Source organism: Miscanthus floridulus, chromosome 8 (genome assembly GCF_019320115.1).
Source record: "Miscanthus floridulus cultivar M001 chromosome 8, ASM1932011v1, whole genome shotgun sequence".
NCBI lineage: Eukaryota > Viridiplantae > Streptophyta > Magnoliopsida > Poales > Poaceae > Miscanthus > Miscanthus floridulus.
Genome location: NC_089587.1, coordinates 207,654,345 through 207,678,050, shown reverse-complemented (window position 1 = coordinate 207,678,050; position 23,706 = coordinate 207,654,345). Strand labels below are relative to the sequence as shown.

General features: G+C 40.9%; 1 protein-coding gene across 1 annotated transcript; it reads left to right on the top strand.

The window, feature by feature from the left end:
- Positions 1-1,285: 1,285 nt before the first annotated feature.
- Positions 1,286-21,504, top strand: LOC136474739 (pyrophosphate--fructose 6-phosphate 1-phosphotransferase subunit beta 1-like). The gene is made up of 16 exons (XM_066472296.1): positions 1,286-1,463; positions 1,579-1,734; positions 2,499-2,620; positions 3,963-4,016; positions 4,132-4,238; positions 4,539-4,644; positions 4,866-4,929; positions 5,696-5,784; positions 19,397-19,528; positions 19,674-19,844; positions 19,938-20,053; positions 20,148-20,259; positions 20,526-20,610; positions 20,961-21,005; positions 21,095-21,163; positions 21,253-21,504. Exons 1-16 carry the CDS (start codon positions 1,307-1,309, stop codon positions 21,327-21,329), a joined length of 1,662 nt encoding a protein of 553 aa, XP_066328393.1. The 5' UTR covers positions 1,286-1,306; the 3' UTR covers positions 21,330-21,504.
- Positions 21,505-23,706: the final 2,202 nt, after the last annotated feature.

Sequence of the window (23,706 nt, the reverse complement as noted above, 5' to 3'; positions counted from 1 at the left end):
TGATTTTCGGAAATTCATTCGCGTTTTTACAATTAAAAAACCACTCCCACGCAAGTTGACGGCGTTGCCCCATGACCACGTTGATCTATCGAGACAGTTCTTGGATTTAGCCTAAATTTACACTAAGAAAAAAGGATAATATTTTTTGAACGAATGTAATCCATTATTCGATGCACCTGCAGTTCAAACTTACATTTTCTGGAAAAATTCAACAAAACAAAATAAACTATAGAAATATGTCAAAAGGCAATGAAAATGTCACAAATTGAAACATGTTGTTTGTGGTAGTGTACTAAAGCTTCAAAAAAAATTGGTGGCAAAAAACCAAAAAAAAATATTTTGCCGAGTGCTAAGTTTTGGCACTCGGCAATATAAATTCTTTGCCGAGTGCCAAACGGGGGGCACTCGACAAAGAGGACGCCGCTGGATGCCGTTAGGCCCTACCAATCTTTGCCGAGTGTCTGCCTTTGCCGAGTGCAGGTCTTTGCCGAGTGCCATATTTTACCGAGTACGACGTTCGGTAAAGCAGGTCTTTGCTGAGTGCCCGAAATTTGGCACTCGACAAAGATTTTTGCACTCGGCAAATCACGTGTTTCCTGTAGTGCCACGTGCCTCAAAAGAAGTGTGGACTTCGCGCATTGAACTTTGAACTCATGTTGCAAGCACAGCGTAGTTCTGCTGGTTAGTTTTTTCGTGATGGAATCTGTCACACGAATTGAAGTCCTTGACTTTGGTGCAGATGCTCACATCTATCTGAATTTATTCTATGATTTAACAACGTTATTGTTCTGGTGGTAAATGACATACGTAGAGTGTGCCATGTGCGTGCATACGTCCATATAGATCAGTGTAAATGCATGTATGCAGTCAAATCCTTTAAATCTTTTATTGAGCACGTGTGGGTTGGCGACGCACGATTTCCTTCAGGCGTGTGTTGTACCCGCTGCTTCTATCGTGCCCGACGGCCCATGATTTGCTTGCCATTCATGCATGCATCTACGTCGGACATTGCTAACAAAGTACGGAGTAATAACAACAGAAAGAAGACAAGAGTGAAAGGAGGTTTCCATTGGGCTTGTGATTTGCTTGCATCCCATGCATGCATCTGCGCACGGGCGTTACTAACAAACGAAAAAAAAAAGATAAGAAGGAAACATAGCCACGTATGATTCCATGCATGGAAATTGGACCGAGTCCTAGTCATTGCTAATGTTAGCAACACACGGCCGTGGATATGAGTCCCCTCCCACCTCCCCTCCTCTCGCATCATCATCGTGTTCTCCAATCCAAGACGAAGAGGCAGGCAATGGCGGCGGAGAACGGCCCATCACTTGGGAGGTTGGCGTCGGTTTACAGCGAGGTGCAGACGAGCCGCCTCCATCATGCGCTCCGGCTCCCCTCCGTCATCTGCTCCCAATTCTCCCTCGTCGATGGGCCTCCCAGCTCAGCCACGGGGAACCCGGGTAACGAAGACCTGCATGCATGCATCCCTTGGCCTTGATCTTCTCTCGTTCCTTGTTTTTTCGTTCGAGCTTGTTTTTTTTTGCCTTACGTTCGGTTTTGGCCTGATCCCCGCAGATGAGATCGCGAAGCTGTTCCCTAACTTGTTTGGGCAGCCGTCGGTGACATTGGTGCCGGCCAAAGAGGCAGTGGAGGGGAAGGCGCTGAAGGTCGGGGTGGTGCTCTCTGGTGGACAAGCACCCGGTGGGCACAATGTGATCTGTGGTATCTTCGGTGAGGTCTCTTTGATCCGTTCATAGAATCAATGTTTCCAGAATTGCAACTAACAATGGCAGTATGATGTCACCATTTCCAGGCGTCGATTTAAAATTGGTTAGAGAATAGGATTGTTCAATTGTCATGTTATGACCGGCGCCTATTATAATAGGCGCATGCCCATTAGTGGCTAGAGGAGGACGCGGCTATAGGGGCTAAGAGCCCATATTATTATTATTTGCTATTTATGGTATTTAGTCCTTAATTATAGGATCCTAGAGAGGATAAATACTCTGTAAACAATTGAGATTGAAATTAAGCAGAAGCAACATATTTGTTGCCGGCTTTCCTTGGGAGCCCTAGCCGCACCTCGTCTTCCTCCTTGCGCGGTGATCACCATGGCGCCAACCCGCCGCCGTTTCTCTAAGCCTCGCCCTCCGCTCTTCCACCCTATAACCCACGCAGCAACTCTGGTAAGGCATCAAGTCCTATCAATTTGGTATCAGAGATGTTAGGTCCTCTTCCCACCTCCACCAGCCCACCGTCGCCGCCGCCAATCACCACTGCTGCGCAGCCTACCCTCCTCCCTGCTGCCATCCGCTTCGGCGGCCGCTGCGTCCTCTAATCTGGGCAGCTGGCTGGGGGGTCGAATTTTGGTTAATATCGGCTAATAAGTAATGAGTTCTGACGATCGATTAGTGGAGTTATTTAATTAAAGTAGCTTATTAAGATGAAGTGCACAGCTATTTTAGTATCTCTCGCTAATGAATCTGCCATTTTAGATTTCTTGCAGGAACACGCAAAGGGAAGCACAATGTATGGATTCAAAGGAGGCCCAGCAGGGGTGATGAAGTGCAAGTATGTCGAACTCAATACCGATTTCGTCTACCCCTACAGAAACCAGGTTATCCATGTTTTATTAATGATTTTAACTCAATGATATGCATTTAACCATGGTCTAGTTTTCCAATGTCACATTGCTTTAGTTGGAAGGTACATAGGTCTTTGTCTTCGGTTGTGTAACATGTCGGTAGCTCTCCACTATTTGGCACACAAGTCTTCTAAACCATGCTTACTTAGTTTGCTATCGATGAGAAACAGTACCTTCAATATGTTAGGGGACATAGCATTCTTTATTCTTGAGTATTTTATAAAGGGTAAAGTACACTTTACAACCCTCAACTTGCACCAAAGTTCGATTTTCAACCTTCAACTATGAAACCGGTCAAGAAACACCCTCCAACTATCAAAACCGGACGAATTTGGTCCTCGGCCGGTTTCAAAAGCGGTTTTCTATTTTCGGGAGGCGCCGAAATTTTAAATTATTTTTTGAGCATCTTAACGTCCTCAAATGAAAAAATCAAAACTACAAAGTTGTAGATCTCATTGAGCTCTACAATTTACATATAAAAATTATCTTCATCTGACATCGTATCGAAGGGTTTTCTATTTTTTGAAATTTGAGTCTCATCACGCGACAAAATATGGTGTTGAAATTTTATATTATTTTTTCGAGCATCTTACTGTCCTCAAATGAAACAAATTAAAACTATAAAGTTGTAGATCTCATCGAGGTCTACAATTTACATATAAAAATTATCTTCATCCGACATCGTATTGAAGGGTTTTCTATTTTTTGAAATTTGAGTCTCATCACGCGACAAAACAGTTTTGTCGCGTGATGAGACTCAAATTTCAAAAAATAGAAAACCCTTCAATACGATGTCGGATGAAGATAATTTTTATATGTAAATTGTAGACCTCGATGAGATCTACAACTTTATAGTTTTAATTTTTTTCATTTTAGGACAGTAAGATGCTCGAAAAAATAATATAAAATTTTAGCACCATATTTTGTCGCGTGATAAGACTCAAATTTTAAAAAATAGAAAAACCCTTCGATACAATGTCAGATGAAGATAATTTCTATATGTAAATTATAGAGCTCAATGAGATCTACAACTTTTTAGTTTTGAGTTTTTTCATTTGAGGATGTTAAGATGCTCAAAAAAATAATTTAAAATTTCAGCGCCTCCCGAAAATAGAAAACCGCTCTTGAAACCGGCCGAGGACCAAATTCGTCCGGTTTTGATAGTTGGAGGGTGTTTCTTGACCGGTTTCATAGTTGAAGGTTGAAAATCGAACTTTGGTGCAAGTTGAGGGTTGTAAAGTGTACTTTACCCTTTTATAAATACGTCGAAATTAAAAACCAAGTTAAGAGTACTTTTCTTCTTTTTTTCCCATAGGGTGGATTTGATATGATCTGTAGTGGAAGGGATAAGATCGAAACACCAGAGCAGGTATGTCCCTTTATCTCCAAGTTTTGCCTGCATAAGCTTGCTAAATACATCTTATTCCATATACTGAAGCATTTGTCAACTGTGGCTAAAATACTTCCCTTGTGGGGTCATCCAGTTTAAGCAAGCCGAAGATACAGCCAGCAAACTTGAGTTGGACGGACTTGTTGTTATTGGAGGCGATGATTCAAATACTAATGCTTGCCTTATTGCTGAATACTTCAGGTTGGTTGCTTGCTAAGAGTGCAAATCACCATGCTGCTCCATCGAAAATGCTCTTTGTTCACTTTTGTTATGAAATAAGCTTTGTACTAGACTTAAAAAATAATAAGATATGGTATTTTTTTTTCTAAACAATGCCATCTTGAATTATGATGTGATAATGTTATTGTTTATAACAGTGGCAGAAGTTACATATGCTGCTAGAATGCAATCATTGCTGATTCTAATGGGGATTCTGTGCTTCATCACAAATAAATTTAGTAAAAATGTGACCCATGCTTAGTAAGAGGCATTTCTTTGTAGGGGAAAGAACCTGAAGACTCGTGTTATTGGGTGTCCAAAGACAATTGATGGAGATCTAAAATGCCATGAGGTCCCAACAAGTTTTGGATTCGACACCGCTTGCAAGGTACAATGTATTTTCCATACATAAAAGTTTTTTAGCAGGTAAAAAAATTAGCCCTTTTTAAGTCAAAGAATGTCACAACAACCTTTTCTACTCTATTGTGTGATACAGATTAAAAAAATCTTAACTAAGTAACCATATTTTTATTCAACACTGATCTCGGAAGACTTGTATACTCATGTAGAACTAGCCATATAATGTAATTCGTGTATTATATTTTGTAGATATACTCTGAAATGATTGGAAACGTGATGACTGATGCACGATCATCAGGAAAATACTACCATTGTAAGCTATTGTGCTTATTTGCTTTTGTTGTAAGCTGAATTTTTTATTTCCTAAAAGGAACCATTTGCATAAACATGAACAAATTAAATAAGTAGTGATTGCGTTACCTACCTCATTAAATATTTGTTATAGATTGTTCATACATCATTTTTCATTAGTTCAGCCTACATGAATCATATGTTCATAACTTTATTAGAATGCAGATAAGGATATTTTTATAGTGGAAGTAAGTCATTTCGAACCATTGAGTCATATAATTACATCTCCTTGAATTCATAAAAAAATTGTTTTTCTTCCCAAGGACAAATACCTAAAGAGTTGTGTTACTAAGGGGGTGTTTGGTTCCACGGACTAAATTTTAGTCCATGTCACATCGGACGTTCGGATGCTAATTAGAAGGACTAAACATGAGTTAATTATAAAACTAATTACACAGATAGAGACTAATTTATGAGGCGAATTTATTAAGCCTAACTAACCCGTCATTAGCACATAGTTACTGTAGCACCACATTATCAAATCATGGACTAATTAGGCTTAGAAATTCATCTCGCAAATTAGTCGTAATCTGTGTAATTAGTTATTTTTTAGTCTATATTTAATACTCCATGCATGTGTCAAACATCCGATAGGACATGGACTAAAATTCGATCTAAAGAACCAAACAGACCCTAATTTTTTTTTGCCTTACAACCTACTGTGGTTGACCAAACATTGCTCTTATCGGGGAAGAGTTGTGTTACATTTTCGTGATATCTCACTACAGTTGTAAGACTTATGGGACGTGCTGCTTCTCACATTACATTGGAGTGTGCCTTACAAACACACCCAAACATTGCTCTTATCGGGGAAGAGGTTAGTACTCTTCCTTTGGATATTTATTTCATATTGTATTTGTTTTTTCTGATCTTTACTCAGTGCCTTTTTGCTAGCTTAGACATGACTTTAATAGTATGCCGTGAGCATTACATGATGAGCGTGCTTATCACTAATTCACTACCCTAGATATGGACATCACTACCGGTTCAAAAACCCACTTCACTATTGGATTTTGAACCGACGGTGACATACCGGCACTGATGGGGGGTTGACATCACTACCGGTCCTTAAAAACTGACACTGATCTACAGGAAACAGTGTCAGTTCCTGGCTCCACCTGGCAGTGTCCAGTTGAACAACACTGCCGGTTTATAGTGCCAACTGACAGTGACGGTTGCTTCAAGAGTGTCGGTTCTTGGCTCAAGCCAGCAGTGTTGAGCAAGCCTACACTGTCGGTTCATGGATCAAACCGGCAGTGTTGTAGTAAATATCAGTGTCGGTTCATGGATCAAACTGACAGTGTTGTCGTAACTATCAGTGTCAGTTCATGGTTAGCCGGCAGTGTTGAGCAAGCCAACACTATTGGTTTGTTTCTAACCGGCAGTGCTGGTTACGACAATACTGTCGGTTTGTTGCTAACCGGCGGTGATGGTCTGTTCGTATTTTATTATTTTATAATTTATTTTAATTTATATTTTTCATGAAATCGAGTTTTGCTTTATATACACTACGTTGACGACATGCCCATCAATATTAAACATTACAAATGTTACGATTACAATTCAAATGTTCTTATCCACATCTCGATCCCTCAAAATAAAAAAAAATGTTCTTGAACTTCACACATGCTTCTCGGACTTCTTACAATAATCTTGCGAGCCGCTCTGGGCCATACTGGTCCTTGTACCTCACGGATTGTGCAATGGAAAATACTCTATCTTTTTCCAATACCTTAGCTAAGATGAATTTTGCGAGCTCCGATTGCAGTGCGACGATCTCCATGTCTAACATCATTTGGTGGTTATATTTCTTGCGCTGTCGTTCAAAAAAGATGATATCCAAAGAGGAACATTAAATCATTTTGTTGAATTATTAACAGACATAAATAAAATGGGGATTATACACACCAACTTATCGGCTTCTTCCGATTTCCCGTCGATGTAGCGAAGCATTGCCCACATTACATAAAACCCGCATTCATTGTTTCCCACCGGCTGTGACAGGTACTTTCCCTCCATTTCGACAACCTTGAATGGGACCGACGTCCCACTGATATGTCTTCTTCGAACACTGAGCAACATTAAAAGGAGAAATATTAGAAAGCAGTATGTATGATTAGAAAATAATATGTCATTAGGATCGCTTACTAATTCAGCACTACGACCAGTGCATCCAGATAATCAAATGGTTTTTTCTTCGAGTCCCACACCTCGATCAAATTTTTGCCAAGATTGACACAAATGAAGACGAAATGGTTGCTACAATCACAAAATCCTAATTATCGAATAATCTTAACGAAAAAAGAAGCATAAAATTAAAAGCCGAGAACACATACTCACAGTTGTAGGCTAGAAGTATGTGGGTTTTCTTCTTCATCGTGAATTCGTCGAAAACAACAATCAATCTCTGTTTTAGGTCTTCCACGTCACATCCATAGAGGCCTAGACATGTCCTCTTATTGACTCCTAAGGGGTCTAAGAAGCCTATGTAATCCCATTTATTTTTTAGAATGCAAAATTTTGCTATACACCTATATAAAATCATGGAAAGTGCTCAAAAGTTAACAATTTGTCTCGAGAGAGTAGTTAATTGTAATATCGTGCGTGTAGGGTACTTACATAGTCCATAGCATCAACATTTGAACATCGAGAGAGCGTTTCTAGTATAGCTGAAACAAGCACTCCCACTCGACATCGAACTTCTCTTCTTCAGGATATTGAAAAACATGTGGCGAACGGATAATAACCTCAAAACTAAAGGCGTCCATCTCTGTTGCTTGAGCCATGTAATATTCATGCAACTGGCACATATATGTTGTCATATTTTTATACTCGTTATCGGGAACCAAAAGATTGCTCCTTTCATACTTTATTGCTGGTGTTGCCGTCATTTGTACATCATAATAGATGGTCGTGGACTCTTCCATGGTTAATCCTAGGTTGTCTTCGACGTACTTCTATATGTTCCTTAAATCTTTATTGTGTATTTCTTTGTCTCTTGTTGTAGCGTATTTATTCTATGTTTGCCTTTTGAATTTGGACTTCAACAAAAACGAAGGCAGTGAGGCACATAGATTGAAGAAACTAACACAATATTCCTTCGAGATGTGTGCTGTAAATTTTTCTTTCATCAAGGTGGTAACGCTGCCATTGAATAGCCTTTTTCTTTTCTGTTGGTCCACTTTGGGAGCATTAGCGACCGAATCCAATGACCTTTTCTGCGACTGCGAGGATGTCCTTGATCTTATTTTAGGCTGAGGTGGAGGAGGAGGAGGAGGAGGAGGATAACGACGAGAATTCTGTTTTCCCAGCGCTGATAAAGATGGAGGAGGAGGGGGGGGGGGGAGGAGGAGGAGTCTCTTTTCTCGGGGCTAATGAAGATGGAGTCAGACAAGGAGGAATAGAAGGAGACCTCTGTCTTCTTGGGGGTGATGGCTTCGGATGAGGAGGGGAGTGATCTCTGTTGGGAGATGGTGAGTGATCATCGCGGGTGGGCGAAGACTCGTAGTCGTCCTCATCATTAGAGGATAATTGATGGTCAAGCTTAATGAAGCGCTTACGCCAGGCCACTTGAGAGCCCTTGTTTTGACCAAGTTTCGGCCTGTCTTCCGCTATGGGGTACTCAATGGGTATCTTATTAAACTTCTTATTAAGTATTCTATCAATAGTGACACAAGCGTACCCTAGTGGAATTGGGCGGCCATTAATTGTCCCGTCTCCCGTAGGCCAGGCCTGGCCGAGTACCACCTTGTCCTTTGTCCATTCCTGACGGATGTACAACCTGACATTGACGGGTTCAGTGATGTCATCCACCGGATGAGGCACATTCGCCTCTTCTTCATCGAGCGAGGTTGATCCGCAGCTGCTGCGACCCCTAAACTATGGGCTAAAGGCAGTAGGAGTAGGGTTTTATGGTACTACTGACCCCTTGGACAACAAAATTTGCTCGACTCGCGCTTCAACGATCGCCTCAATCCGTGCTTCCATTTTGTCTTCCATCTCTTTTAGTCTCCTCAAATACTCTGCCTCATGTTTCGCTCTACCCCTTGAGCGGCTCTGGTAAGTGTTAGATTCTTAGGGGAATGCTAGTTTCCAAGGAACAACACCGGTTCCTCGAGTGTGACCAGGGTGCTCCTTGGTTCCAAGTGCTTGGGTGAGCACGTCTTTCTCCCTATTAGAAGTGCGAGTCCCTTGCCTCACCTCCTTAGTTACCTGGGAGATCCTCTGGATGAGTTCGCTCATGGGTCGATTTAAGGAGCTAAAGCTCCCATCCTCGGCGTGCCGTACATTTCTCCCCATACAGTATAATACCGATCTGGGCTCCCAATCGGCTGTCTTAACCTGAACGCATTCCTCAGCAAGGCGATCCATCTTTTAAAGTTTTGCTTCAAATTCTGGCATCTTTTTGGCGTAGCCACGAGAGCCGAGATGATGAGGATTCATCGCTTTCTGTGAATTCTCCTTATTCTTCCTGCTCAGTTCTAAGTACTCCTCGGATAACCTATATTCCTTGAAAGCCTACTAGAAGTCCTACTGCTTGCTAAACTATCCACCATTAAAATCTGGCTCTTTATTTTGGAGGACAAAATTCTTATACGATGTCCCTTTGAAATTCTTGAAGCATGTCCCCATGATTTCTTTTGCTTTTTTCTTGACTAACTCCCTGTCATACTCGGCTAGGAAAGTGAAATACTCTAGGATCTTGACATCCCATATGTAATCCTTCTCACTTTTGGGAACCCTCCACCTGTCATCATCATTCCCAATCCACTTCCTGTACTTAATCGGGATAAAGTCCCTAACAAGTAACCCAAAGATAGTCTTGTATTTGGTCAAAGGTATAGGTGGTGAGAGTGGATCCCCGAATTCCTCGAACTCAGTAATGTGTTAGTGTGCATTCCTACCAATAGAAATCTTTGACATGCCTCGCTTGGATCTGGTCTTCGTGCTACCCGAACCGTCTGGCTCCTCGGCTGGCGGAGGCTCCTGCTAGAGACACCAAGTAAGCTATGACCTTCTCAATTGATTAGCGTGTGTGGCTATATAGTGACATGATACCAAAGTTACCTGGCCATCTTGGTTATTTTGACCCAGATTGAGTAGGCCGGACGAGGTCCATGGCTGCTCGTTCTCACTGACCTGATTGACACCATCACTGTTTGTTGGATCATGCAGCTCTCTCATTCCAGCGATATCAGCCGCTTCTTGTTGCCGATTAGTTCTTCGACGATGGGGTAACAGGCGACGATGAGTCATGGCTGTGACATGATCATGGTTAGTTTTGGCCACGGACAACTACTAATAGCATATGTTCATATATATATAATATGTTTAATGCAAAGTCTAATAATAAGTCCACATACAACAAAGTCAAATAATAGCATATGTTCACCTAGAACAAATTCATTGTTTGATTGACCACATACAACAAAGTCCACCTACTCTTCTACGAAACTAAGCCTACATCGACTTCCAAATAAGAAAAGCGATGACCATAGCCATAAATAAAAGCATGACATCTTTCCAAGACCAAGGAGCAATTCTCCTAATCTTCACATCTCCGGCGGGTGGCTTCTCTTCGATCTCCAGTGCCAGCGGATGGCCATGGTTTGCATTCATTGGACCATAGTAGGCCGGTTGCCCATGGTTTGCAAGGTAGGCCGGATGACTATAGTAGACCCTTAAAGCTTCAGCTTCTATATTGTATTTTTTGTGCAAATTACTAGGGTAGCGATTGACTTGAGCATAGCAATCTTTCTAGGTTCAATAAATCCCAGGCATGTGACCAATATGCACTACATACCATGCCATGGTTGCCTATACATTTAAGTAAATTAGGCATGTGGTAAGTGGTAATGGTAACTCACTGAATAAGAGTTATTATTCAAGTTATATGGCCAAACTAAATCTATTTAATGTTCTTTATCCTTGACATGATAAAAAATTACCTCAATAATTGGACTGTTTATTATTCGAAGATCAATGTGGTCTAGTAATCATACTTGTTGCTGCTGCCGAGCCAATTTTAAAAGTTGTTTTTAACTTTTTTTCTGGAACAAACATCTATAGATGTCTTTTTTAAGCATGCTATGCATTCCATCAAAATAGCATTATTTTTAAAATATACTAAAACTTATACAAGAAATAAATAATTTCTTGTAGTATATATAAAAAAATATTAGATGAAAGGTCAAAGCAAAACATCTACAACAGAAAGGAAATAGGCAAGTCATTGTAATTAACCAACATGACCAGTCAAATAAAGTAGGACCCTATCAAAACACCGGAAAGTTTCTACAAACATATTTCAAGGACCATATCAAGGTCAGATCCTAGCTAGGGATTTAATAAACCTAAGGATTATAAAATTAATTAAGATGAGATTGTAGATCACACCAGAACTAGACTAGCTATTACGAAGTGAGATTAGATTGTAGATGGTAGTGAACCTGTTTTATCTGACTATGGACTAGTTATTACAAAGTGAGATTGTCTCAAAAAACAGAGGTGATTTTAATAGCCTGCAGACATGAGGAATAAAAAATATGTTTGGATCAGTGACATTGCATAGCCTGCAATGGATAGAGTTGCATACATTCTTCATCTTTAAAACTATTTAAAAAAAATAAGTCCATTTCTTGTTCCTCCAAAAACAATAAAAAGTATACAGGACAACTTACTTCCTCATATTGTTTGTCAATGTAAAGTCCATTTCAGCTGCTATTGGGAAGACAACAACTGTGGGGCATTTCATCTAACACTTAACGGGCAGTGAGCCACGCACTCACCGTGGGGGTGGGAAAGCAGCTGTCCGCGCATGCTCCTGAAGGCCTCGGCGGTGCTTCGATGTCGGGCGGTGCTCCGGCGTCGGGCGATGGACGGCGTGGGGAGTGCTCCGGTGTGGGGCGGTGCATGGACGTTGGCGTCGAAGAAGAGGAGCGTAGGGCTAGGAACGGCGACGCGGGGGCGGTGGACGGGTGCTCCGACGTGGGGCGATGCACGGGCCTCGGCGTCGAAGAAGAAGAGCGCGGGGCTAGGAACGGCGGCGCGGGGGGCGGTGGACGGGTGCTCCGACGTGGGGCGGTGCACGGGCGTCGGCGTCGAAGAAGAGGAGCGCGGGGCTAGGAACGGTTGGCGCGGGGTTCAAATTTGGATAATTTCAACCCACGGCGGACTTTTATACCAGACCTCATCACTACCAAACCAACAGTGATGGGGATACATCACTACCGATTGTAAGTAGAAACCGACAGTGATGGGGGTACATCACTGTCGGGCCATTCTTTAAACCGGTAGTGATTGCCGTGTAGCGGCCACAGCATAAGTAACTTATTTTTTCCACTTCTTTTGAATTTCTCCTACTGGCTCAACGGTTAACACCCCGCAACTTAGCCCCCGATACCCGCGTTCGAATCTCGGGCGGCCTAATTTTTTTGTTTAATTTTATAATTTATTAAGCGGTCTAAAGGTCAAAAAGATAAAATAAATAAACATTGGCACATATCCTATACTAGCGCAGCAGTTAAGTGTCTGAACTCTGTAGCCCGAGACCCGAGCTCAAACCCGAGGGCTGGCATTTTTTTTTTAATTTTTTATATATCACTGCTGGTTTTCAAAATAAACCGATAGTGATAACAAGCATCACTGTCGGTTTCTTATCATCATTGCCGGGTTTTTAAAACCGACAGTGATGTTTATATATATTAAAAAAATTATATACTGAATAAATAGAAGCATATGTATTCCTATGTCGAAATGGTTTTAATTTTTTTTTGGCAAGCTTGTACACCCAAATTAAGATCCCGCATAGGATCTTAGGTTTTTATAATTATTTTTTTATTAATTATATTTTTTTTTGTGCTGAATGAGACAAAAGACGGTGAATTTTATCTTGGACCTAATTGATTTTTTCATCCACCTCCACAAAATTCTTATCCCTAGGGCACATTAGAGCTTGTGTAAAAGTTTGGCACCATTCCAGATCTTTTCATGGATAGACTCAGTTCAACCTATAATTAAACAATCTCATCGCGCAGAAATTTAATTAAACCTCAGAAAGTAGCAAACCATCTCCGAAAAATCCCAAACTTGGTGTTTCCTTCACATGTGGCACGTGCAAGCCTAAAAAAAGTTTGAGACCAATATGATACTGGAATGACTATGAACCACAGAAACCTTGATAACCTATGTGTATAGTCATGGTTCGTTGAAAGGGGCATATGTACCTCTGTGAAGCATGTATACTCCGCCTATGTCGAAATGGTTTGAAATTTTTTTGGCAAGCATGTACACCCAAATTAAGACCCCACACAGGATCTTAGGTTTTCTGATCATTTTTTTATTTATTATATTTTCTCTGTGCCAAATAAGATAAAAGAGGGTGAATTTCATCTTGTACCCAATAGATTTTTTTATCCACCTCCATAAAATTCTTATCCCTAAGGCACATTAGAGCCTGTGTAAAAGTTTGGCCACCATTCTGGATCTTTTCATGTGTAGACTCAGTTTAACCTATAATTAATAGGTGTCATCGCGCGGAAATTCAATTAAACCTCAGAAAGTAGCAAACCATCTCCGAAAAATCCTAAACTTGGTGTTTCCTTCACACGTGACATGTGTAAACCTGAGAATAATTTTGAGACCAATACGACACTAGAATGTATATTTTCTAGTTGCCCAACAAATGTTACACGAATTACATGCATGACAATAATTAAACACACAAAGTCGTACATATTAAAATTAGAACCCAATTAAAAAACGACCTTGAAAACCTAGCTAAATAAACATTAATTACTATCAGAATCACTGCCAGGATCGATCGGGCCACGCACACTAACATGCCTCTATAGCCATATATGGTAATTGATGTCACGGATTAGGTATCCGCTTGTATCGATGAAGTCCAATGCCCGTATGAGTCCATTCTCTCGTGCCTCACAATACTGAAAGAATGGTCGGCCATAGATATAACCTATTGAACAACCGCTGCCCATATAGTAATCCTTATGCAGTACTGACGTCCTTCTATAGTGAGTTGGCCGAGGTTTCCATTGCAGAAGTCTCAATCATACCCAAGTTGCTCCGTAGCTTGGTCTAGAACGGCCCATAAGCCATATGCAGCATAGGTAAGGTCCTGTAGCACAATCTGCATGTGGAGAAAAAGGAAAAAATTAGAGAATATTATTACAATAATAAACAACAATAGCCACGACTCAGGTATAAGTGACTATTTTACCACATCCGCATGGTTGTAGCTCGCAAACCATTCGCTTGCTTGCGGGACGGAGATATCACCAGCATTCAAAGCAAGTGCCTTGAAGTGCGAGAAATCAGGCACATCATAGCAAATACGTCGAAGTGCCTCTAAATAGATGCGCACTGCACTTAATTGGGCACTTATCACGTTTGGGCTCTGTATTCCCGTCCCGTGGATACGGTTTCGATGATTTGAACCCCTCACAAGGATAAAAAAAACTGAGTTCACATGTCCATAGCCGACCACTTGCATTAGATGCCGTGTTCTTGACGATGTCCGAGATAAAGAATCAGCTAAGTGCTGCTTGCAGCTAATCTATTGGAGATATAGTCTACGACATATATGCATGCAACAATGATATTAAACTAATTACACTTATTGTTAGCATCAAAAAACAAAAGATGTTAAAAATATTTCATACAATAGCTGGAACAGGGAACCGTGGAATGGCCATATTACGAGCGAATGGCTCATCGCTAAGGTAAAACCTAGTTCTTGTGGTGGGGGAGGGTCCGTTGTTCATACCCACCTAATCGATAATAAAATACAAAAATATGAATATAAAATATATGCACAAAAAATTCTACCAAGTAAAATGTTGGCAACATAATTAAATATAGATCAAATGCAAGGAATAAGAATATATATAAATATAGAATCCAAAGAAACATGAATAAAAAATATAGATCAAATGAATATAGATAGAATATTGGAAAAGACAACATATCAATACCATTGAAAAATATAGGAGCCATGACCAAATCACGTAGAAAGAGAGTGGATGTCTTGAGAAGTGAGAGTGAAATGTGAGAAATGAGACTGAGAGAGTTCGTGGGTGGGTGAGATCGATGTATGTGGCCGGCAGTTTGTTTTATATAGGGGGCATGGACATCACTACCGGTTTCTAAATAGAACCGACAGTGAAGGTGGACTACGATGCATAACGATATTTGTGGTTTGTTGTAAAAGAAAAACATTATATCATAGTTGATAAGGCCTGGCTGAAACCAACATGCATGGAGAGGCTAGCTCCTAGTCGAGGGCCATTTTATAGGGGCTAGCAGTCGTGGTACATTTTTATTTCTGAACTAAAGTTGTCGGGGAAGGTGGGAGCAGTGTTTCAACTATTGTGGTCAGTGGAAGCACTGTTGGCATGTCAGGATTTTTTACACATCACTGTCGGTTTTAGTTTAAAAACCTATAGTGAATTGAGTCTTCTGTGTCGGTTTGAGAAATCGACAGTGATAGAAGCTATCACTGTCGATTTTAAAACCAAAACCGACAGTGAAGGGCCCTGCCGCCATCTTTTAGTAAAAAATATATAAAAAATTGTCGGCTTGGAGCCTGTCATTGTAGCCTTTTTGTAAAAAATATAAAAAAGTTTGGCCCACCTGAGATTTGAGCGCGGGTCATGGGGTCAAGAGTGCGCGGCCTTAACCGCTGAGTTAGGATAGGGAGTTCGGTTAGAATGGTTTTATTTTTTTTTCTTTTATCCCATTGTAATGCACTACTAAATAATAAATGCAAAATCAAAAAAGTTTAGCTTGTCTAGGATTCGTGCGCGGGTCTCAAAGTACAGAGTGCGCGGCCATAACCGCTGAGCTAGGGAGTTCGGTTAGTTTGCTTTTCTTTATTTATTTATTAATAGAAATAATGCCGTTAGTTTATATTCTAAAATAACACAAAAATTTGTGTCTTGATTATTTAATTCTATGATAATTAATTAATGGTCTATAATTATCAAATAATAGTGTTTGTGAACATCATCTTAATATTTGATTATATAGTCAATAATTAAATTATAGAGATGCGCATAAAATATAAATTAAATATTCAGTGTGAATTACTGATACAACGTCTGCATAATGATTACATAGTTAACAATAATCTAACTATCTGTAGGTGCATCAACAATGAGGGCCTCATTGTGATCAATTCGTACGTAAGCAGGTTCGTCACCCTCTTGAAGGATAGGTAGGGTATGTTCGCCCTGAATGGAGGTATTTCCTGATAGCCCCTGTAGTCTTCTTCGTCCGTCACTCCATCAACACCGACAATCTTCCTTTTTCCTTCTAGGACTACTTTTAGCCTTCCTTTTGTCTTGTTGTTCCTTGCATAGAAGACTTGCATAACATCTCTTGCAAGGACGAAGGGGTCGTCTCTGTATGTGGTCTTAGTGAGATCAACGGTAGTGAACCCTTCGCTGTCAGTATTGATTTCCTCGAGCTGGACCCACTGGCAGTGAAAAAGAGCTACCTTCAACGGACCGTAGGCTAGCTCCCATATCTCCTCTATAAAACCATAGTATGTCGCCTGTACGTTGTTGTTCTCGTCGTTAGCATCAAAACAAACACCATAATTTTGGTATGTGCTCCTTCCATCTTGCTTTTTTGTGTAAAATGTTAATCCATTGATCTCATACCCTTGGTACTTAAGATATGTACTCGAAGGTCCCTTGGCTAAGGCATTCAGTTGATTACCCAACTTTATTCCAAGCAAGCGACGTCGCAACCATCTGACAAATTCCTCCTTATGTTTTTTATCCAGCCAAGCCTGTGACCTGCTCGGATACAGAGTTTGCAGTGATTGCCTGTGCTCGTCAATGTATGGCATCACACCCTCGACTTGCTGGAGAACAACGAACTATGCCTGTCTGAAAGAAAAAGAGTCGTCTACTATAACAGATTTTTTCCCGACCGTTCCTTTACCACGTAGTCTTCCCTCATGACGAGATTCTAGAACTCCGACCCTTTTGATGTCCAGATAATATGTGCATAACTCAATGGCCTCCTCTGTTGATCATCCTTCAACTATGCCCCCTTCTGGCCTGAATCTGTTCCTATCATACCTCCTAAAAACTTTCATCAATCTTTTGAAAGGAAACATCTGATGTAGATACATTGGGCCAAGGACTCTACTTTGGTCAACAAGATGAATGAGCAGATGCAATGAGATATCAAAGTAAGTTGGCGGGAAATGCATCTTAAGCCTAACGAGAGTTTTAGCTATGTCCCGCTGCAACTGCTCTAGCGTGGACACATCAATGACTTTTTTTGAGATCGCGTTGAAGAACGAGCAAAGCTTTATGATTGGGGCGCGAACCTTTGGGGGGAGGATACCACGTAGGGCAACAGGGAGCAGCTGAGTCATAATGACATGACAGTCATGGGCCTTCATAGGGACATAGTTGAACTTGAGTTCTCTCATGTTCACTAGCCTCTTTGGGTTCGCACAGTAGCCCGTCGGGACTTTGAGTTTATTGAAGAAAGAAATAAGCACACACTTTTCTTCCTTCTTCAATGTCTATGACGCAACCGGAAGTTCAAACTGGCCATTCTCTAGCTCCATGGGATGCAGCTCCTTCCTGATTCCCAAGTATTGCATGTCTAGGCGTGTGGCTAGTGAATCCTTCGATGTCCTCCCGGTGTCCATCAAGGTGTTAAGAGTGTTAGCGCACACATTTTTAGTGATGTGCATGGGATCAAGACAGTGGTGTACACTCAGAAATAGTCAGTAAGGTAGTTTCCAGAAAACCAATTTTTTCTTCCAAACGCTCCCATCAGGCGCTGCTACTGCATTGTCCCTCTTCCCAAGGACAACCTCCAGTTTGTTGAGTTCTCAAAGTATCGCAGGTCCGTCTCGATATTTTGGAGCTAAGCGTTTCTCAATAGTACCATTGAAATCTTTTCTGTTCCTACGATAAGGGTGATCCTTAGGTAGGAACCTACGGTGTCCCATATAAACTATCTTTGAGTTATTTAGCAGATTTACCGTAGGTGTCGTCCAAGCACTCGACACATCCAGTATAGCCTTTTGTCTTCTCTTCGGACAACGAACCTCGACCTGGCAGGTCGGTGATTATAGCGATAGGTACTCCCTTGATCGTGACATGTTCTTATGATTCTTGTAATCTTTGCATGGGCAGAAGACAGGGTTCCCATTCCCAGCATGGGCTTTGTCATCGGTGATAAACTGGCTAACGCCATGCATGTACCGCTTGTCCGTTCAGGACAGATGCATCCACTCTCGATCTATCTCTGCACAAAAAATACTGAGACGGTAATTACAAAGAATTAATAAGAAATCGAGCTTCATGAACAACAATTGTAGCTCGAAAGTACCATTTTTGGAAAACATTATTGTACACTAATTATTGAAAAATTGAAATTGGTAGCCCCGGCCCTATAAATTGAAAATCATAGTAAAAATAATTATTGCACAATATTGAAGAACAACTATTCTACTCTACTTCTAAGAACTAATTATAGCATCACATACTAACAATGATGATCTTGACCACCATGGAATAATTAGCTAGGAATTTAAATGTGTTCATAGACACCAACCTTTTGGATGATGGATTCACCACAATTTTGAGCCTTGCACAAATGTCCAATTAGAAAAGTGCTCTCTAGAATGGAGAAAGAACTAGAATGAGAATCAAGTAATGTAGCCATCAAAACGAAGCTAATTAAGCAACAAAATCAAAGAAGTGGATGTTCGTTACTAACCTTAAAGCAAAAAGATCAAGCCATTATTCAAAATTCAAGCACTAGCTTCATGGTAAAGAGCAGCCACAATAATGAATGGAAGGGTCCAAACGCACGCCTCTGTTCTCGGGATGAAAGTGAGGAGGAAGGAGAGGACGGCTGCAGCCTTTTTGTGTTGTAGGCTTATCATCATCGGTTCTTGGCTAGAACCGACAGTGATAGTTCCCAATCACTATCGGCTATTGGTTTAAACCGACAGTGATGAGTGCCCGCCAAAACACTGCCGGTTCAAGCCACAAACCGGCAGTGATATGGTCCTTCACTGCCGGTTTTAGCCCAGCACCAATCATTTTTTTATTTTTAAGCTCATAACCGACAGTGAAGGTACATCACTGCCGGTTCTCATAAATCCGGCAGTGATGAGGCCGACAGTGATGTGCAAATCTGGCGTAGTGTATGCAAGGTTTCATTCCTGTTTCATTTAAGCAACTAACATTTGTTTGGATCATGACCAATTACCTACCCTCCTACATTACTTCCGTAGATATTTTTTCTACTGACGGCCTAAATAATGTATGAATGGGTTCATTTATTTATAAAACGATCGCAATTAATGGAATTTCTAATTTTAATATGATGTCTATGTTTGATACACAAAAATTTTGTTTCCCTTCATTCAGGTTGCTGCAAAGAAGCAGACTCTCAAAAACGTTACAGACTACATTACCGATATCGTTTGTAAGCGTGCTGAACTTGGTTACAACTATGGTGTCATCCTTATACCGGAGGGTTTGATTGATTTCGTACCAGAGGTTATAAGATATCCTCATTATTTGTGTTCATTTAGAGCTACTGAGAGTTCATTGATCCTTGGACTTGGTTGCACCTAGATTTTTCTGCACCACTCATGGTTATTCTATGTTCATTCTAAGTGTATTTTTGTCTTTGCCTTCCTAGGTTCAGAAACTTATTGCCGAATTAAATGAAATTTTGGCACATGATATTGTTGACGAAGCAGGTGTTTGGAAAAATAAACTTGAACAAGAATCCAAGAAACTGTTTGAATTTTTACCCCCATCCATCCAGGAGCAGCTTTTGCTGGAAAGAGATCCACATGGAAACGTTCAAGTAAGAAACTTTTCTTTAACCGTCTAACCTAGCAATTAACATTTCTTGTTTTGAAATGTGCTTCTGACATCCCATGATGTTTCTTTTTTTCAGGTTGCAAAAATTGAAACAGAGAAAATGCTTATTGCAATGGTTGAAACGGAATTAGAGAGAAGAAAAACCGAAGGAAAGTACAAGGGCAATTTCATTGGTCAATCCCACTTCTTTGGGTGAGTGTTTAGATCTTTTAAAATAATGAGCATTGTTTTATGCATGGGTATAAAGGAAATGTATTATAATGGTCTTCTCAATGTCAATTTTCAGATATGAAGGGAGGTGTGGCCTTCCAACTAATTTTGATGCCAGTTATTGCTACGCTTTGGGTTATGGTGCTGGGGCTCTTCTCCAGTGTGGGAAGACAGGTCTCATATCTTCGGTACATATGCCAACTTGGTGTTATAATATATTGTTGACATTGTTTCTATGGTCATATATTTTGCAAAAGGTTCAAGTCATGCATGAATGCACAATATTATTATTCCATTTTAAATATTTTTTAACATTATCACGCCAAACCTCACCTCAAATTCTATAATAACCCAAAGTAACACATACAAATGTAACGGCGATTATTTGGTTCACTTAGTTCTTTTATAATTTGTAATGGTATGTCTTATGGTTCTTTGTTTTGTATAAACTCAGGTTGGTAACCTTGCTGCCCCTGTGTCTGAGTGGACTGCCGGGGGAACTGCATTGACATCATTGATGGATGTTGAGAGGAGACATGGTATCTTTTAGTATTCACTAAGATTTGCTTACGATCTCTTTACTTTCTTTGTCTTTGTTCAAAGAGCAATCTCTTTACTTTCTTTATCTTCTTCGAAAGAGCAATGTTTTTACTTTCTTTTTCTTTGGATTTATGTTCCAAGTTTATGTAAAAGCAAAAAAATATTTCTATATTTTTATTTGACATAGAAGAATATTTTCTAGCGAATTGATAATAATTTAACGTTCTCTTTTATGGCTTTACCATATTTTACTCCTGTCATTGGTCATAATCTATTATTTTGTTATTTTGCTGTTAGAAGCATTTTTTCTCTATCTCTGACTTTGCATTGCACAAACGCAATTCCACAGGCAAGTTCAAACCAGTGATCAAGAAAGCAATGGTAGAACTTGAAGGTACGAATTAATTTCTCTCCTCATATTCATTGTTATAATGAAACACTTGTACACTCATAAATCCTAAATTTGTATGTTGAGAAATTCAGGTGCACCATTTAAGAAATTTGCATCCCTGCGAGATGAATGGGCCATCAAGAATCGATACATTAGCCCTGGTATGTAGCAACAAGTTTTCTAGCAATGACAAATACTCGTAGACGAATTAGTTAATAAGCTAACATGATGGAATTTTTTGCTAACATAGGACCCATCCAGTTTATTGGCTCCGGAGCAGACGCTGTGAACCGCACCTTGCTACTGGAACTTGGTGTTCAGGCCTGATACACTGTCTATCTAGTTCCCTACCATTTCGCTTTTTATTTTCAATTTTGGTATAGAAGGCATGTTCGAAAGCTAGTTTACAGTATCTATATTGCACGAGATCGCAGAAATGTGAATAAGAGGTTCAGGCAATGTTCTCTACACAGTATTATGATATCAATAAAAACTAATTTTCGTTTTAGCTCATGTTCATGATCTATTGATACTATTTTTTGGTAAAACACAGACACTCATGAAGGCACACAAACTCACCCCTAAGAATGCATGCACTGTAACTAGGCCAGCAAGTTTTGTTATGAGCACCAATGAAAAACTAAGACTGGATCAACAAATCTCGAGATTGACGAAGTCACCACAGGTGTGTTGCTGTCGATGTGTACATCGTCTACCACTGAAAGAACGCCACCATTAAATCCTAGAATAAATCTAGAAAAATGCAAGCACTCATGTCAAGTCGAGGACTTAAATTTGGATGGTCAAATTCTACCACAAGAAACCCAACTAGCTAAGCTGTACTCAGTTCACCTTGTGATACTAATTTACAATCCAAGATATATTAGCTCACATAGAGGTTGGAACCATGGATTTTGCAAGTTGTTTGTTTTATCCCTCTTTACCTGGATTAGATATGTCTCCCTAGACCTGGATTAGATATGTCTCCCTAGATACATTTTATTAAGCTTAGGGGAAGCCCCTACTGTGGTAAAATTTTATCTATATAAGAGAATCAAAAACAGAAAAGCAAACATGTTTCTCTTGAGAAGAAGAAGAAGAAGAAGAAGAAGAAGAAGAAGAAGAAGAAGAAGAAGAAGAAGAAGAAGAAGAAGAAGAAGAAGAAGAAGATCAAGTTTCTTTTGAGGAGGAGAAGATCATTGCTAACACCATTGTTCTGATAGGTTGTCTCATATACGGCCATGTAGATTTTTTATGACGCTGAGGGGAGAGCCGGGGTTGAGACAAATATGCTGCTGTTAGAAACAAACCTCCAATGATGATGCTTTAAGAATATTATTTCACATTCTAATAAAACATAGAGAAAAACAAATCATGATGAATAGTGATGATGCATTTATCTTTTATTAAAAACACACCTCATACCCCTCTTCTAGAGAATTGATTAATGGTACTCTCTAACCTCTAGTTTTTCTTTTCACCAAAACTCCCAATCCTATAAAACAACGGTAGTGCTAGCGCTCGGACGACTGGACGGACGTGCGTGTCCGGACACCCGCGCAGCCTGCCCCCGTTTGCTGATTTTTTCCACCCCGTGCGCGCACCCTGCCCCGTCGCGCCCACACGTCCAGACGACTCACCTCGCGCGCGCAGCCCGCCCATGTTGGCCTCGATTCGAGGCCGTTCACCCCGCCCTGCATACGCACCTCAACCCCATCACGCCCCGACCGCCGGCCCCCAGCGCGCCCCGTCCATAGGACACTGGCACGCCGCGCGCCCCGTTCGTCGGCCCCTACCCCCAGCTCGCCACGCCCCATTCACCGGCGCCCGCGCTATGCCACCATCACTCTTCGCGCCCCTTGACTCTCCAAACATCATGAAACACATGCATCATGAAACACTTGAATGCAACATACGTATGAAACAGATGAAATATCTGAAACATACACTTGCAACATATGTGTGAAACATATGCAACATCCAGATAAAACACTTGCAATACAAAAACACTTACTACAACATAAGACAGAAACAACTAAAACATTGGAACATATTGTTGCAACATAAGTATGAAACATATTCAACATCCAGATCGGAACTCTTGCAACATACGTCTGGAACAGATGAAACATTTTGAACAAACCTCTAAAACACTTGCAACATCCCTGATCTACTTTTGCAACATCCATATAAAACAATCGCAACATATCTCTGGAACGTCTGAAATACTTGAAATATACTCTTTCATTGCAACATTTCCTCGCCGAGGTCGCGCGTCGCGGTGGCCACGACCTTCTGGTGGGGGAACGGCGGCGTCGGTAGCACCCAAGCAGCACCTCACCATGCGTGGGGGATGGGGCACGACGTGCAATGAGCTAGAGCATGCGTGGCAGGGGATGGAGCGCAATGCAACGACGGAGGAGGCGCGATGTGGGATTGGGGAGCCGCGCAGCGCGAGATGGTGTGTGTGGCAAGGAAGACGGCAGCAGCTAACGCAGGACATAGCACCACGCAATGGACGAGCACGAGAGTGGGAGATATTTTTGAGAGAGATGGAGACACATAGAGATGAAGCAGGCCTGTTGGGCCATAGCTCGCAGGCCCGGAAAACAACATCCGAATCCGACGGACGCCTGCTCGTGAGCATTATTGAAACCTAATCTTCTTCCATTCCCTCCTTTCAGTTACCTCGACCAAACGTTAT

Excerpts from the sequence above, each read along its gene's own strand:
- LOC136474739 (XM_066472296.1), top strand. The coding sequence starts at position 1,307 with ATGGCGGCGGAGAACGGCCCATCACTTGGGAGGTTGGCGTCGGTTTAC. Across the intron at positions 4,645-4,865 it reads GATTCGACACCGCTTGCAAG|ATATACTCTGAAATGATTGG; the intron begins GTACAATGTATT and ends TATATTTTGTAG. Across the intron at positions 20,054-20,147 it reads GGTCAATCCCACTTCTTTGG|ATATGAAGGGAGGTGTGGCC; the intron begins GTGAGTGTTTAG and ends GTCAATTTTCAG.